Source organism: Actinia tenebrosa, unplaced genomic scaffold (assembly GCF_029948245.1).
Source record: "Actinia tenebrosa isolate PJP-AT-01 unplaced genomic scaffold, QUT_ActTen_1.0 PGA_scaffold4__44_contigs__length_22323623, whole genome shotgun sequence".
Lineage (NCBI taxonomy): Eukaryota > Metazoa > Cnidaria > Anthozoa > Actiniaria > Actiniidae > Actinia > Actinia tenebrosa.
Window position 1 is genome coordinate 12,829,767 of NW_028292581.1, and position 16,504 is coordinate 12,846,270.

Here is a 16,504-nt window from a genome sequence, read left to right on the forward strand (position 1 = left end):
ATTTTGTACAGTGATCAGTGCGCGGTAGATTACTGATACTGTGTCTTCAGGTAAATCCATTTATTCTGTACAGTGATCAGTGCGCGGTAGATTACTGATACTGTGTCTTCATGTAAATCCATTTATTTTGTACAGTGATCAGTGCGCGGTAGATTACTGATACTGTGTCCTCGTGTAAATCCATTTATTTTGTACAGTGATCAGTGCGCGGTAGATTACTAGTGCTGTGTCTTCATGTAAATCCATTTATTTTGTACAGTGATCAGTGCGCGGTAGATTACTGATACTGTGTCTTCATGTAAATCCATTTATTTTGTACAGTGATCAGTGCGCGGCAGATTACTAGTGCTGTGTCCTCAGGTAAATCGATCCAGTAGCATTACAAGGAGATCGGGATATTATATTGATAATTATGGGAGCATTTGAATTCAACCTTACGGTATTCTTACCATCATAAAGATGAATTCAAATATAAATACTCGGGAAGATATTTTGAAATAAAATTCTTCTGAAAAGAGAAGCACTGACCGACTGGTACATGACCTAATGCTTCAATAGGGGAAATAGAATATTGAATTTGGGAATAAGTTGTATACTGGTATAAATTTCAATCGATAGACTAACAAGGCGCCCTATAGGTGTTTACTGGGTTGCCTGTAACACGCACAGAGGTCTAGTGCAGCTGACGAAGTTTGCAATGTTAGCGAAAAGATAATGGAATGTTTCGCAGAAAAGAAATATTTCGTTTAACTCGTCTAAGACCCCTTTGTTAGGCTATAAAATAAACAGTTTTGCGTTATGTATGTCACACTACTTGTGAATTTGATGTTGCACCATGACGCAACAAGATCAAATATCCCAAGTGTTTTCAGTCAGAATCACCGATTAATTTTCTTATCTTTTTACTATCCTTTGCCTATTATGTTATTTATTTTCGTTGTCAGGAAATGCAGAAATTGCACAATAGTACCCAGAAGTCTTCACAGAACCACCCACTAGTCCTTTGAGGGCATATGACAAAGAGATCCAAGTGCACTTGTACTTGTCAGCAAACTTTGCCAGGAAAGATCTACGTTTCGCGGATCGATATTGCTTATATGTCTGATAACAGTTGATCGAACTCATGCAGGTTTATAAGCAACCGAATAGGAATAAATCTTTTTTCACTTAAAAGATTGCATAAGCTTTTTGTTGAAGATTTAAATCTAATAAAAAATGGATTAAAAAAAGAAAAATCTTATGTGGATTTGAACCCACCGAAAGCAATTCAAAAAAAATCGACTCCACTTTGCCATACCCCCGAGACATCCGTAGAGCTGAGGCGGCGTATGGACTTCGGACCTGACGGCGATTAAATCCTTCTGCCCTTGGGTGTACGAATTACGCAAGAAAATGTTCTAGCCGAAGCATCAGGGGAGAGACCAGCCGGCCCCCAGACCATATCGGCTAATCCCTTGCATCTCTGCCACGCACGGAATCGGTTGAAAACAGAATGTTAAAAAGTCTAGTCTATTCGATGCATTGTTTTCACGGCTATTGTTATGCTAATTCACCTGGAACCGTGGTCCAGTGGATAAATCGTTGTCGTTCAAGATACTTATAGTCAAGCTCGTCTGAGGAGGGTTAGCATTTGGATGGGTGACCTAAACATTATACCTACTCATGTTTGCTCCTTTTTTGTGTGTTTTTCTTTTTTGATTTTTAAAATAATAGAATATAGAATAGTGAAAATTTTCTTTTTCTATTCCATATTAAACCAAATCCGTCGAATTGAAATCTATCAGAGGAAAATCCCAGGGAAAAAAACAAAACAACAACAACCTTTTTACGCTTTCTATAATCGTTTATAGCGCTAGCATCATTAATTCTCAAGAAAATATCTGGCAAGGTAAGGCGATCTACCACGGGGAATTGAAGGTCGCCAATTTTATTAATTAAAACATGGCATTTTTTCACTCACGGGAAGATTTGAAGCCTTATTTACCTAGTTTTAGTTAGAGCTATTAATCTTATACTCTTCCTGTATCTGAGAACACTGCTTTGAGAAGCTAAACTAAAATGTGAGTAGACAAATAAAAGAAAGAGATTTTCACGGCATCTTGAACTTTCTTGGTCAGTTTGTACACCCGAGTAACTCCTAATCCTGCCCTGAGCTTTGAATTTTCAGCAACTAACGAAAAAAGAATATGCGTAGACATTACTTCACGACACGTGATTCGCAGCCCCACCCCCAATCAATCACTTTGATAAATCAGACATTGATTGGCAACTGTCACTTGAATATAAATCAGACTTTACACCGGATGCTACATCATATGTCCTCAAAGGACTACTATTGCGCAATTTTGGCATTTTATGACGCAGGAAAATACGGAGACACGCAACGCATTTTTAGACTGTGCTGCACAGGCAACGCGGTAATGAGAATGGGTTCAGGACACCAAGTTTTTAGCAAAATTGAGTCCATATGGGGAGATAAAATAGGTAGCGCTCTTCAGGATCATTATATATTTAAGAAAGACGAAGAGAGACGAAAAAGAAAAAAAAAAAAAGAACAGAGAAAGGAGATGTTAGAACAACCAAAAGATTCTAATTTGCTTTTACAGCTATGGACCGGTAAATTTTGTCCAGAATTTTGTTCATAATGTTTTCGTATTTCAGACCACGTACCCTTGGCCTTCAAAGAAAAATACAAGTGTTAATGTAGTAATCAAGCCGCCACATAATTATATTCTAATTTAGAACTTCGAGCTAATTTATTAAGATTTGAGGAGTGGTAGTCCTTGAAATTTTGGGAATTTCATCCTACCATGTTGGGCCTTGAGCAAAGTTTTGACAAACCTTCGTAATTTTTTAACATGAAAATTTGATAAGCCCACCACTTCCCTAAACAGTACAAAGTAACCCTCCTTCAATCCCTCGAAAATTAGGCTAGTTCCTCCCCTAACTCCCAATTTGGCTCCCCTCCTCTCCCCTCTCTCACCCTGAAAAAACAAGAGTTCCCTATTGAATTACTGAAAATATGATACATATAATCTAAAAGTTATTTTGATTCATCACTTCAGTCACCGTTCATCGCGTGTAAGCCCGGGTTCGTGCTGTATTTGCTTTGAGTCAATCCACTATTGCACGAATGCATAGGTAAGACAGAACCAGTATTAGTATATACAGATAACGGTTTGTGTGTGTGTGTGTGTAAAGTGAAGTATTTGTTTGTATAGTATTTTTAGGAGTCTGAGTAACAACTTCAATGTTAAATATTCAGTTGCTGTTCTACAACTAAGTGTACGATTTCAAATTCCATTCATTAGTATGACCCTTCTACATGTATTCCGATATTTTTGAGAACGGATTTTTTTCTTGGAGGATTTGCCTTGAAACTATTCGTGAACGCTACGTGTGGACGATAATGTTTCTGAAAACGGAATGAAGAATTCCGTTTTCGGAAATCTCTGGCTACGCTGGACGACGGAGTCTCAGTCACAGAATTCTAAGGAGAACGCCCCATATATCTTATTATGCATATCAATATCTTTTTCTTTTGGTTTTTAGTCTGTAGATAACAATCAAATTTTGATAATTTCGATGTTTTTAAACTGGATCTGTAGTACTATATTGTATCGTATAGTGATTTCACGAACAATTGCCTGTTACTCCTAATTGAAAGAAGACAAGGTCAAAGAGAATTCGATATACCATAAAGCCTCCTATCACGCAAGGAATTGACAATTAGATTTTTGAGGGAGGGTTGGGCAAAAAAAAAAAAAAAAAAAAAAAAAAATTCAAACACAATTTTAAAGATCGAAAAAAAAAAAAAAAAAAAAAAAGAAAAAAAGAAAAAAATCGTGCATAAGAAAAGTGCCAGAAAAAATATTCCAAATTATGTCTAAAAAAATCCTGCACAGCCATGAGGCGTAAGAAATTCCTGCACAAAATAAATTGCCCACCCCCCCTCCCCTCAAAAATCTAATGGTCCGTCCCTAATTCTAATTTTTCCATAGTTCTAAAACACATTAAAGAGGCACGTAAGCATAAGCCCTGAGCCTAAGGCATATTTTATAGAAAACCCCACGTATAGGAAATTATTGTTGTGTTATTGCATGGCTTTATTAGACAGTCATTTCAAAATTATAATTTCACTTGATGTCACTTTCTGTCTCGTGCGGAATGTTCATCAGCTGAATCGCAAGTTTACAATAGGATTCTTTCTGGTTGACAGCACATGGTGGTCAGTGTTTGACCACCATTTGGAGCAGATAATGAGATTCAAAGACTTTTATCAGCTGTTTGCCGAAACCCAATAATATGAAGAACAGCTTGTGTTTATAGTCCTTCGTAAAATATTTTGGAGTCAAGAGTTAGACGAGATTGGAGGGATTATACGTATCGTTTACTCGAAGAAAGCTGGATCACAGTTATCTTTCTCCGGTTTTCAATATGCCTCCGTAATAATCAAAATAAGGGTTAAATGTTGTGTGTCGTAAATATAATGTTGTGGTAGTGCGTTTGGAGGGAACCTCACAGAAGAGATGGCCGCGCGTAGAATCATTTTACCATAAATTAAAGTTAAAAAATTTTCTTCTTAGTGAGCCTGAAAAAAGTTAAAAGGTTCAAACTGTTGTGCCACGCCCAAGCATTCTGATTGGATGAGATTTAATATCGTGCTCTGTGATTGGTTTAATTGAATCACAGGCTCGCCGGAACACTGAGCCGACTTTGTCTGGAAAACAATTCTCGTAGCACAACAAAACAGCAACCATGTAGCAACTATGTTAACCGTTCCAAGGTTGATGAAAAGACTTGGTTGATTAATTTGGGCACAATACCGCGAATTGTGGGACTTTTTTAGGGGATTGAAAAGACGCCATCTTGGAAATATGTTCCCCAAAGCAGTCCACAATGCCCACTTCATCTAGTTTCTTCTTCATCCTCGGGAAGGCTAATGCTTGGGGTGAAATCCACGACCACAACCCCGAGCGGGCGACAGGTAATCTTGTGGTGAAATGTTAATATCAATTCATTCAGTCAAGCTGTTGAATAGTTGACGTCACCTAAACTAGATAAGTTAGTTACTATCTTAGCTGACACATAAATTTGAAACTACGAGTAAACCGCTACTGAGATCAGGGGGAGAAGCGATGATACAAATGAATGTCTATTCACTCATTCTCTGGTAAAACAAACCCCCGGATTAGCATGACCGTTATTTTGCGCGCTTTTACTATTTTAGGTGACATTTGGATACATTTATTTAACTATTCAACAATTTGACTGAATGCACTCTAATAAATATTCATAGCTTGTCATGCAGTGCACTTGACTGTTTTGCTACTTGACAACTGTTCAATTTAATACTCCATGGTTGTTGACGTAACGGCTGTTCTTATCCTTTGAATTTATGCTGTATTTCTTTATGAATTGTTGCAGAATCAAGCTACTTAGCGCTAAGATTCAGATCAAGTCGTGTAAGTAGAAAAAATCAGACAAGTTCTTCACGACACAAGATAGGAGATGGAAGCTGAAAACCCGTTATCAACTGAGCAAACCAAGGTACGTGTTGCAATATTGCTGGAGTATTATCGTTGTTGTGCTTCATACTATTTTTCGTGTTTGGAAAACTAATGCAAGTTTAACCGTGACTTAGGTCTCTCCTTCAAACTTGCTTTTAGCCATACACACGTTTCCATGCTTTCCTTTCTGCCTTCCGATATCAGCGCTTCATTCTGTACGCATACGTAAACAAGGTTTTGCTGATACGATTAGCTATGTTTACTCATATGTAAGCGGCAAAATCGAGAGATATGTGGACAATAATGCAATATAGTATAGTTTGTTTTTGTTCAGTCTTGGCTTCAACAGTACATAAATTTTTTAAATTCATCGCCACGACTCAACCTACTTGCACTCGATATTTTGTATTAAACGAACAGTCCATTGATGTTCAATATTATACATGGCTGGCTGATTTGCAAATCAGTTAATCAGTCAGCCTGGAATGCTTACTATAATCAATATGCCGTTACATCTTAGTAGTCTTGAGTACTTGATCAATTCCTTGATCACTTTTTTTCAACCCAAGATGGTTAGATATGGATGTCATCCTTGGCTAGACATACTAAACATTCAGTGTTAATCCTACAGACACGAGAGCTCTTAAAAATTTGATGTATAGTAAGTTTTGTAAGCCGCTCATTCAAGCAATAAACCAATGGTTTTGATTATGGCAAAGGTACAAAAAGAGTGTGCTCGAATACCCTTCCTATATGAAATTTCAATTCCAAGAAAGTCGATTGCCACATTTTGAAAATAATCTCTGTTACCTAACTACTCCATAAAAAATATTTTAGTATTATTCATATTCTTAGTCAAGAAGGCAGAAAACTCATAGCTCACGCCAACCATGCAAGCAGAACAATAATAAACAAGCTTTTTAGTTCACTCTAGGAAAAGTTGGCCTATTAGCCTAGAAAACCTAACTTGCCAGGGGAAAGTTCAAACCTTCTGCTTTATGGACAGTGTATCTATTTCTGTTGATTTGAATTCAGCTAGCTACTTTTGTCCTTAATACATGATAATCCTTCAAGGATTCAAAGACCCAATCCTTCCTTTGATCAGAAAATAAAAGCCACATTAATGTACGTATACCAAAGGCGGTAGGCGATAGGTCATTCCGACATGGAAATGGTTTTGTTGAATACAAAGAACATCGAATCATTCTCAGCACGAAGGTCCATACTCTTGACGAGAAGAAGAAGAAACACAAGTCATTCCAGCTATTCTTGAATCTTGGAATGACCTATCTCCTATCGCTTTTCGCCTATGGCCTATTGCCTTTGACGATGACGTTTTTTAAATTAGGTGTATAGCGATCACAGGCAAACTCCGATGAACTTGGTATCACAGCTCTTAAAAGCTCTAGTATTATCTAGTATTATACTTGTCAAGGAGATGTTTCTTTAAAAACGAAGTAAAACAAAGAAACAAGTTTGTTTGAATTATTCGTTTGAAGAAGAAAGTTGCTGATGCGTGTGGAATGGTATTAACTCAGTCAGACATTTTCTCAAGGTTGCGCGCTCATCCAAATTTAAGAAACTTGAAGGGCGACGATACCAGAACCGTAGCTTTATAATGAGAATTGTCATAAATTTCTATGAGATTTTTCGATAAGAATTCATCAAATCGATTATTTTCCTATCTAGATATAAAACTTCTCAGTTTTACGTATACTGAATTGCTTACTATCAATCACGTGACTTTTTTGGAGTTGACTGGGGGGCAAACAAGCGGTTGACTGGGGGGCAACTAGCGAATGCTAAGTCAAAACATATCAAAATAAGTCCTCAAACTATTGTGTTTGACTATTTTCACGACATCAAACCAGCAAATAAGAGATCAAAACAACCTCCAGGATTCTACAAGCCATCAAAAAGAGCTATTACCGGAAGTGACGTCTATTGATAGCAAACCAATTTTCAGTTTTATGGCCCGTCAAGATTGGATGCGCACGCAACCTTGGGAAAACGGTCTATTGAGGTTTTCAAAAGGAGTCGTTGTCATACAGATATTAGTAAAAAAAAACTATTGAAGATATGATTTTTTTAACATGAAATTTTACAAAGAAATTTATTTTGCCTTCACATTTTTTGTAAAAGTTGTAAGGTTCAAAAACTCAAACATAGCCCCGCAAACCTCAAACTACAGTTCGACGTCAGGCGTTTTCCGTCAAACTTTCTACATTTAGCAAGACGTCATATCATAGCGAAGGCGTTGCTAGAAGAGCCGCCATATTGAATTTCATTGATGCTGAGTGCGGTTTCTCCGTGTTTGCGGTAGCTTGGGAAAGGGCTTTCTGGCGCGGGTGTTGGGGGGGACTGGGGAGATCGCAGTGGGATGATCCTCGCCCCCTCTCCCCAACCCCCCACTCCGGAGGGCCGTTTCGCAGGCTATGTTTGCGGGCCTGATTCCTAGCGGTTAGCGGTAAACCTGATGCTAAAGGACTCTATTCTCTGGATCAAACTTTACAATTTGATTAATATCAATACCAACAATTTTACTATAAGCTCCCCTTTTCTGATAAAACGAAAGATTAATTTCTTTCAATAGCGTTACGTCACAGTTAAAAACTTCAATACCACTATGCGTTGATCGCAGGTCTAGTGTAAACAGAGAGAGGTGACTTTATTTATCGACTTGACATGCACAGTAAGCATTAGATATACATTCGATACACGTACAGGCTCCTTCACATGTTCTAATAATTTTCGATCTTAATTATTTTGTATTGTCCTCATTACTTAAAAATATTTTTCCTGCAGGATACAACGCCAGACGCCGAGGAACATCGATTAAATCCCAAAGCGCGGAGGAAAGTATTGGGCCTTTCTTACATAGTGGATGAAAACCCACCATGGTACATATGTATGCTGTTAGGATTTCAGGTAAATCGAAGGCTGGCATGGGTGGATGGGTGGGTGGGTAGGAGCATGGGTGCATGGGTAGATGGGTTGATGGATGGGTGGATGGATGGATGGGTGGATGGGTGGATGGTATGAAGTATGCATGGGTGGATGGATGGATGGGTGGATCATGGGTGGATGGGTGGATGGATGGATGGGTGAGTGCATGGATGAATGAAGCGATGGATGGATGGGTTTAGATGCATGGATAGACGAACAGTCGGGTGGGTAGATACATGGGATGGATGAGTGCATAAAGAGAGGGAGGGAGGGATAGTTGAAATGATGGAGGGATGAATGGAACGAACGAATGGACGGACGGACGGACGGACGGACGGACGGACGGACGGACGGACGGACGGACGGAGGGAGGGAGGGAGGGAGGGAGGGAGGGAGGGAAGGAGGAAGGAAGGAAGGAAGGAAGGAAGGAAGGAAGGAAGGAAGGAAGGAAGGAAGGAAGGAAGGAAGGAAGGAAGGAATGAAGGAATGAATGAATGAATGAATGAATAAATGAATGAATAGTGGATAGATAAATAGATGAACAGTATCCCCACGTACGACTCTCAATATAATCCTATTCCATTATGTTCCAGCATTACCTTATGATGTTAGGTGGTACTCTATCTATACCATTCATTCTCAGTGGCCCAATGTGCTTTGGAGACAAGCCTTTGGTTATTGCTGAGGTGCTCAACACGGTGCTGTTTTGTTCAGGTTTAGTGACTGTTCTCCAGACAACGTTAGGTGTGAGGTAATCAATACTCTTATGTTGTATGACTTTAGATTAAAGATCCATCCCAGTATATATATGCAACTTCAGCCATTATGGCACCAGTGGCGGATCCAGGGGGGGTCGAAGGGGTCCACGGAACCCCCCTTGAAGGTTTGATCTTTTAGGTAATAGAAATATGTCTTATATAAATTTTAATAATAAAAATATTAGTAGTTTTACGTTGGGTCGTGTTATTATAGCTTGGTCCGTTACTAGATAGTAAATTAGGTGATTAAAGCCAATTTTTTTTGCCAAACATCGACTAAACAAAAGAGAATTATACACAGTTTAAGAAACGGACCCCCCCTTTGAAAAATCCTGGATCCGCCACTGGGCACTACAGTTATAATAGCGACCTTTAGATCCGACGACGAGTACGAGTACGAGAACGAGTACGAGTTTTAAAATTGGTCTTGTGCGAGTGGTTAACACTGAATCGTAGTCGATTACCGATTTTTTACAATCTAAAGTTCCAATCTATGTACACGACCATGACATGAAATGATAGTATCAATCTTTCAAAGTTAAGAACTCTTACTCGTACTCGTACTCGTCGTCGGATCTCAAGGTCTCTAATGACTTTCTCGTTGTTGTTTGGTCTTCTCATTCAGATTGCCAATCCTTCAAGGAGGCACATTTGCTTTTTTAGCTCCTACATTTGCCATATTGTCTCTGCCAAAATTCAAATGTCCGAGCTCTAGTGCTGAAGGTTAGTGTACCATATGTTTCAAAATTACCAGGTTCAAGTCTCGACTGAACCACATTTTTGAGTGGGTTTCTTTGATGTCGGTCGTTCTCTACCTTACAATGCAACGAGGATTTTTCTCCGGGTATTCCACATAGGAGAGACCCAACATGCACCTTTATTTTAAACATTACGACACGGCGCGATCGTAGCGCGCGCACATCAATCGTGCTTTCTGTGACATATGTTATAACTCTTTTTGTTTACAGCCAACGGTAACATAACCTCTAATTTAACTTCAATCCCTGACGATGGGGAAATATGGAAGATTCGAATGAGAGAGGTAAGTACCAAGCTAAATTCAAATTCAATTTGTAAGTTAGCCGTGCCCTGACTTAGATCAGCTCAAAGGTTGTTTCAGGGTTTGATCTGTGAGTTAGTCGTGCCCTGATTTAGATCAGCTCAGAGGTTGTTTCAGGGTTTGATCTGTGAGTTAGGCCTGCCATGACTTTGATCAACCCAGAGTCAGAATCTGTGATGGTTGCTATTCCTGAAATCTTTGGTAGATTGTTCTTATTAATGTTTTTATTGGACGGCGGTACCCTGGCTTAGATCAGCCCAGAGGTTGTTTCAGGATTCGATCTGTGAGTTAGCCGTGCCCGATTCTTTCAATGCTCGATAAAATTAGAAAATTTCAGTTCCTCTTATTGCCAAGTCATGGGCAAAGGTGAGAGAGGCAGACTCCTGCTTACAAAATTCTAGCTAAAGTATGTACTATTTTGACAAGAAAAATGATTATATATTGTTTCATTTACTCGTTGGGCTAGAAAGAAACCCTATGCCACAGCTTAATAGTTGCATCTATGGCTTATGCAAGCTTTGTAGTTCTTGTGAATTTGGCGGGAACTTTCGAGCCAAAAGTAACGTGCGCGTTTGCTCCTCTGTGGAAGCAACATGAGTGCGGTTCTCTCAATTAAGCGCTACAAGATCTCTTTTGATCCACTTTAAAATAAAAAGTGTATTTAATGCTTATAATCTTCAACTGTGTCGTTGTCTTTGTAGGTCCAAGGTGCCATTTTAGTGTCATCATTCTTTCAAATGTTCATCGGTTTTACGGGGATGATTGGATTCCTGTTACGATTTATTGGCCCAGTGACTGTCGCTCCGACTATTACACTTATTGGTCTTGCACTTTTTCACGTCGCTGCACAACACGCTGGTTAGTCAAATATTAGTGATAATTTATAATAATAATAATTTATTAAATTTGTATAGCGCAAATCTCAATTGGGGTATCTTTATTTGCGCTGTAACATAAATGTAAAAAAATATATAAAAAACTAAAACTATACTAATATTAAAATATATGATTGAAAACAATAGTATAAAATTATTAGCGATAACAACGATAACTAAAAATCTTACACCATTCTCTTCATTCTCATGCTCGTTTACATGTGTATCACAGTTACACAAACAATTGAAAAACGTTAGTACGACTAAACCCATCGATTGATAAATATTTACTCTTGGGGTTCGTGTGGTTTTGTCGGGAAGATTAAGGTTAAGGTTCGGTTCAAAGTTGCCACTTTACTTCGTTAAAGCTAAATAGCCTGTGGTCGATACGTGTTGTTTCTCCTATTTATAAAAACTCTTTGTTTTGCAATTACATACACGTTATGATATATCAAATTCTCCCTGTCAAATTCCCGTGAAATTTGCCTTTTGAAAGTCAAAGGTATGAAAGACATACTTACATACATATAAAGGAAGGATTTCTTACATTCTTGCACAAGATCAAAAAGCACATCTAGTTTTCCCAGATTTATACTCACAATCCTATGCACGACGGGTTGTTACAATTAACAAATTTACTTCCTCTCTATATTTCACATGCGCGGGATACGCGAACAGATCAAGTTAAAAAACTTTGGTTACCAGAAAATAACGATTCTAAAAAATACCCGTATTATTGTCAAGATAATGGTAGAATATGGTATCTTTGTGCTTGGATTATTGTTGGGATGTAAGTTATGTTTCATCAAGCAAATTTTTTTCCGAGTTATTTTTAATGTTAGATATCTTTTTTTTCTTCTCTAGGTAACCACTGGGGAATTTCGATGATGTAAGTGTTAATAACGTTCTTTATTTTATATTATTATATAAACATGAGTATTTTACTGGGAAATATGCCACTCGTATTTTTGTAAGCAAAGTACTGACAACAGCAACAACAACAACAACAAAAAAAACTAATGTACATATTTCTGTCATATTCTACAGGACCATCGCGTTAATCGCTTTATTCTCACAGTACCTACCAGAAAAAAAAACTCCTTTTCCAAGCTGGAACAGAAGAAAAGGATTTTACATTGCTCGTTTTCCTTTTTTTAGACTTTTCCCGGTAAGTCAATTTCTTTTCCCTTGGGATAAGTATTAAGCCAAGAAAAACCATTGCATTTTTATTATTACTCAAAGGTACGCGCGGAAAGGTCGGACACAAATAACTGCTGTTCAGGAACATCAATCGAGGCGTTTCCGATTTCTTGACATCCCCAAAGACCCTAATTTGTCGCGACGGCAAATTGTACGTACGATTTCGCGTGCGACGGAGTGGGAATCACTGTAGGGCGCCACTACCCTTGGTAATGTTTGTCTTAACCGCATCTTGATTTAAGGCGTTTCTCCATAGTTCTCCTGTCCCTCCGCAAAATTTAACAAGCTAAACTTCAATTTGATGTGTGAATTAGCCGTGCCCTGGGTTTGATCAGCCCAGAGGTTGTTTCAGGGTTTGATCTGTGAGTTAGCCGTGCCCTGGGTTTGATCAGCCCAGAGGTTGTTTCAGGGTTTGATCTGTGAGTTAGCTCTGACTTAGATCAGTCCAGAGGTTGGTTCAGGGTACGATTTGTTAGTTAGCCGTGCCTTCACTTTGATCAGCCCAGAAGTTGTTTCAGGGTTTAATAAATTCTAATTTAGCATTATCAGGTTTTAAGATCTAACTTAACGAGTTTTCTTCAGGTAATTATTGCCATCATAATTTCTTGGATCATCTGTGCCATCATCACAGCTGCCGGTGGTTTTACGTCCGATCCTAAACATCCAAGCTTCTTGGCACGAACAGATGCACGAACAGTTGTTTTGCGAGAAGCCAGCTGGTTCAGATTTCCCTATCCTGGTAAGTAGTCGTCTCTAGCATGGTTTACAGAGGCTTTTTCTTCCAATAGTCCTTGGTCTTAGCCGACTTTCTTATATTAGGTCTATATGTTAAAGCGGTCGATCCCTCAATAAAGGTTTTGCACTATTACTTGCTCACGCCTATATTACAGCTTGGGCTTCCTGTGGTTAGTTGGCAGAACGATAAAATCCCTTTGCTCTCGTGAATTGGATTATTTCTCATGTAAAACGATTGTATTGTTCCTGCCATCTAACATGGCTGCCGTCAAGTGATGGTGCAAAGCCTCTATACACGACACTAGAGAAAAACGTTGCGCGTGCGCGTGCCTTTCACACGTTTTATGATAATTTCAGAAGATTTTGAGTGAGAAAATAAATGTTCGAATTTACTCCGAGTATAAAAAACAATTCACGAGTATACTTTTGTGAGACCAAGATACTTTATTAAAAAACACAATATATGAAAGAATTGGCCTTAAGTTTCAAGTATGGACACTAAATTTTGACATTTTGTGAAGTCTATTTGTCAGACATGTTTGGAAGTCCCATTTACATGTCTTTGACTAATTTGAATACGGACTTAGAGCATGCACAGACGTTTTTCACTCGTGTCTCTATACCCTGTGTATAACACGACCCAGCTGTATTTCCTCAGCCTCGTAATGGCTGATTGCAAAAGGAATAAAAACCTACCTTGATTGGCATCAGACAGCCTCTGAAATCCAGGATAGTAAATCAGATTTGTATAGAGCTTTTAAGTGTGACGTCACTCGGATGAAAAAGGGGACTTCCGGGTCCAAAAGGAAAAAAAGTTCTAAATAGATTTCATTTACTTTTTCTTCATAACAGGATTTGTTGTCCAACTGTCTTCTAAATGTTGCAGGCGGAAGTTTGATCATTGAGAAATATATTCGCATTTTTTTGTGGGTTTTTGTAAGCAATTGGGCCCGGAAATACGTCACAATTTAAAAGCTTCATTCCTGGGTTTCAATCAGCTAAAAATGTCTTTGAATCTCATTATATCTGCTTCAAATGCTGGTCTAACACTGACCACCATGTGTTGTCAGTCAAAAAGAAAATATCTAAAAACCCTATTGATTTTGTTATTATTTTCCTCAGGTCAGTGGGGTACCCCAACAGTTAGTGCCGCGGGGGTCTTCGGGATGTTGGCAGGTGTCTTAGCGTCAATCATTGAGTCTGTCGGTGATTACTACGCCTGTGCACGACTTTCTGGCGCGCCGCCTCCACCCAAACATGCCATTAATCGTGGTATCGGCATGGAGGGTATTGGGTGTTTTTTAACTGGTATCTGGGGAAGTGGTAATGGAACGACTTCGTACAGCGAGAATATTGGGGCCATTAGTATTACTAAGGTAAGTTTGAGTGTTGACCGATAAATTGATGCTTTCTGATAATATCGCGGTCATTGAATAGACTTTTTCGGCTTGGGCGTAATGCTTCCCCAATTCAGACCGATGATTGAACGACCAATGAACGGTCCCTTAAGTAACATTCAGAAGGATTTCTCTCAAGGCTGGCAGTCTACGATCCCACGGCTTAACCCTCCTTCCCAACCCCAATAACAAAAATGAAAAGTGACCCTGATATATGTAAAATCTAAAACGATTTCTTTCAAGGTTGGAAGTCTCCGAGTTCTACAGTTCGGTGGTCTCATCATGATAGTTGCTGGTGTCCTAGGAAAAGTTGGGGCACTTTTCACCACCATTCCAGACCCCATTGTTGGTGGTGTGTTCATGGTCATGTTTGGTATCGTCACCGCTGTAGGAATATCAAACCTGCAGTTCGTTGATTTGAATTCTTCAAGGAACCTTTTTATCATTGGGGTTTCTTTACTGCTGGGTCTGGCTTTGCCTCATTACATGAACAATACTGAAGGAGCTGTCGATACAGGTAAGGTCAATGATTTCTAATAATTCTTACTCATGAGGTATAAGGACCTGTTTCTAAGAATTGCGCGCTGATTCAAATCCTAGAATTAAGCTTGTAAAAGGTCTGGTATAGGCTCTTGCTAGACTTAATATACTATAATGCTTTAATAAAAGATATATATTATATAATGGGATTAACAGTGGATTCCACAGAGTGGCTCTTCTTCCACTGGATTAATTTTAAAAATAAGGTGCGTACAAAGCGAAACCAGGATGGCATAGCGTAGTGCAATCGCCTTTCACCTTTGGTGACTCTATGGTTTTATTCCCAGAATGACTCGGTCGCATCACAGTAGATTTCGTTAGGTCTCTCCCTTGATTTCAGGGTTGTCACCCAGTTTTTTCGGTTTTCCTCCCTTCGCAAATTTTAACACGCTAAATTCCAATTCGATCTGTGAAATAGCCGTGCCCTGACTTGGATCAGGGTTCGATCTGTGAGTTAGCAGTGCCCTGACTTGGATCGGGGTTCGATCTGTGAGTTAGCAGTGCCCTGACTTGGATCAGAGGTTGTTTTATGATCAGGGTATCGATAAAACAGTTTGAACTGATTTTAGAGAGATTCCATGTCTGATAGCTTTTCACCCTTCCTACTTCTATCTAATAGCTTTTCCCTTTCCTACTTCTAAAGGTGTTCCTGAAATCGACCAGATCATCAAGGTAATCTTCAAGACCGGCATGGCTGTAGGAGGGATCACTGCCTTCTTCCTGGACAATACTGTTCCTGGTACCCTCGAAGAACGTGGACTGACTGTCTGGCGTAAGATGGCAAGTGGAAAAGCCGAAGACCTGCAAAGCGAAAATCTCGCTTCATTCCATATTTATGATCTGCCTTTTTGCTTGAACCGTCTGAGTTATTGCAAAATTGCTAAGTATTTGCCTTTCGTTCCTTATTATCCGAAAGAAGAGATCAATGGCAAGCAAGAAGAATCGACGAAAATGATGAACACCGAAAATCCATAACTATGGTTGAAGAATTGTGTCGTCGTTACGACATCACTCTATACAGCACTATCTTTGCATGCATTTTATTCTATTTTCATATGCAAAGAGACCAGTGTGGTCTAGTTATTCTTTACGTTTTTAAAAATAGCATTTGTAAACTTTAGGCAAGGTGCTTTTTTATTGGGGGGGAGGGGGGGGGGAATTCACAGTAAATTTAAAAAAAAAAAGAAAAAATGTAACCCTCACCTTTCACTGAGTAAGAACTTCTTGACCTCTTGACCTTCCTATAAGAAGTCAACAAGGAAAAGCTTTTGTGAAAATGAAAAAAGGTTTGACCCTCCACAAAAGATAAAACTTTTACTGATGAGCCGGCTTGCTCTCTGAAGCCTACCCCCAATAACACGTACCATCCCTTTGAGGGACTCAACTATGTTATAAAGACCAAGGCCATAACGTACTTTCCCTTAGAGGGGCTCAACTGTGCTATAAAGGCCAATGCCATAACTTAAGTTCCCTTAGAGGGACT

The 16,504-nt window shown here is 39.0% G+C and overlaps 1 protein-coding gene across 2 annotated transcripts; it reads left to right on the plus strand.

Moving 5' to 3' along the window:
• The first annotated feature begins 3,058 nt into the window (after positions 1-3,058).
• On the plus strand, positions 3,059-16,141 carry LOC116292053 (solute carrier family 23 member 2-like). Of its 2 annotated transcripts, XM_089036698.1 has the most exons (14): positions 3,065-3,141; positions 4,850-4,987; positions 5,428-5,550; positions 8,316-8,438; positions 9,050-9,207; positions 9,840-9,937; positions 10,183-10,256; positions 10,976-11,132; positions 12,014-12,038; positions 12,197-12,317; positions 12,932-13,088; positions 14,207-14,460; positions 14,725-14,998; positions 15,665-16,141. In XM_089036698.1, exons 3-14 carry the CDS (start codon positions 5,512-5,514, stop codon positions 15,994-15,996), a joined length of 1,812 nt encoding a protein of 603 aa, XP_088892824.1. In that variant the 5' UTR covers positions 3,065-3,141; positions 4,850-4,987; positions 5,428-5,511; the 3' UTR covers positions 15,997-16,141. The 2 variants fall into 2 exon arrangements, with proteins under 2 accessions (XP_088892823.1, XP_088892824.1); XM_089036697.1 differs by lacking the exon at positions 4,850-4,987 and having other exon boundaries at positions 3,059-3,141.
• The last annotated feature ends 363 nt before the right edge of the window (positions 16,142-16,504 follow it).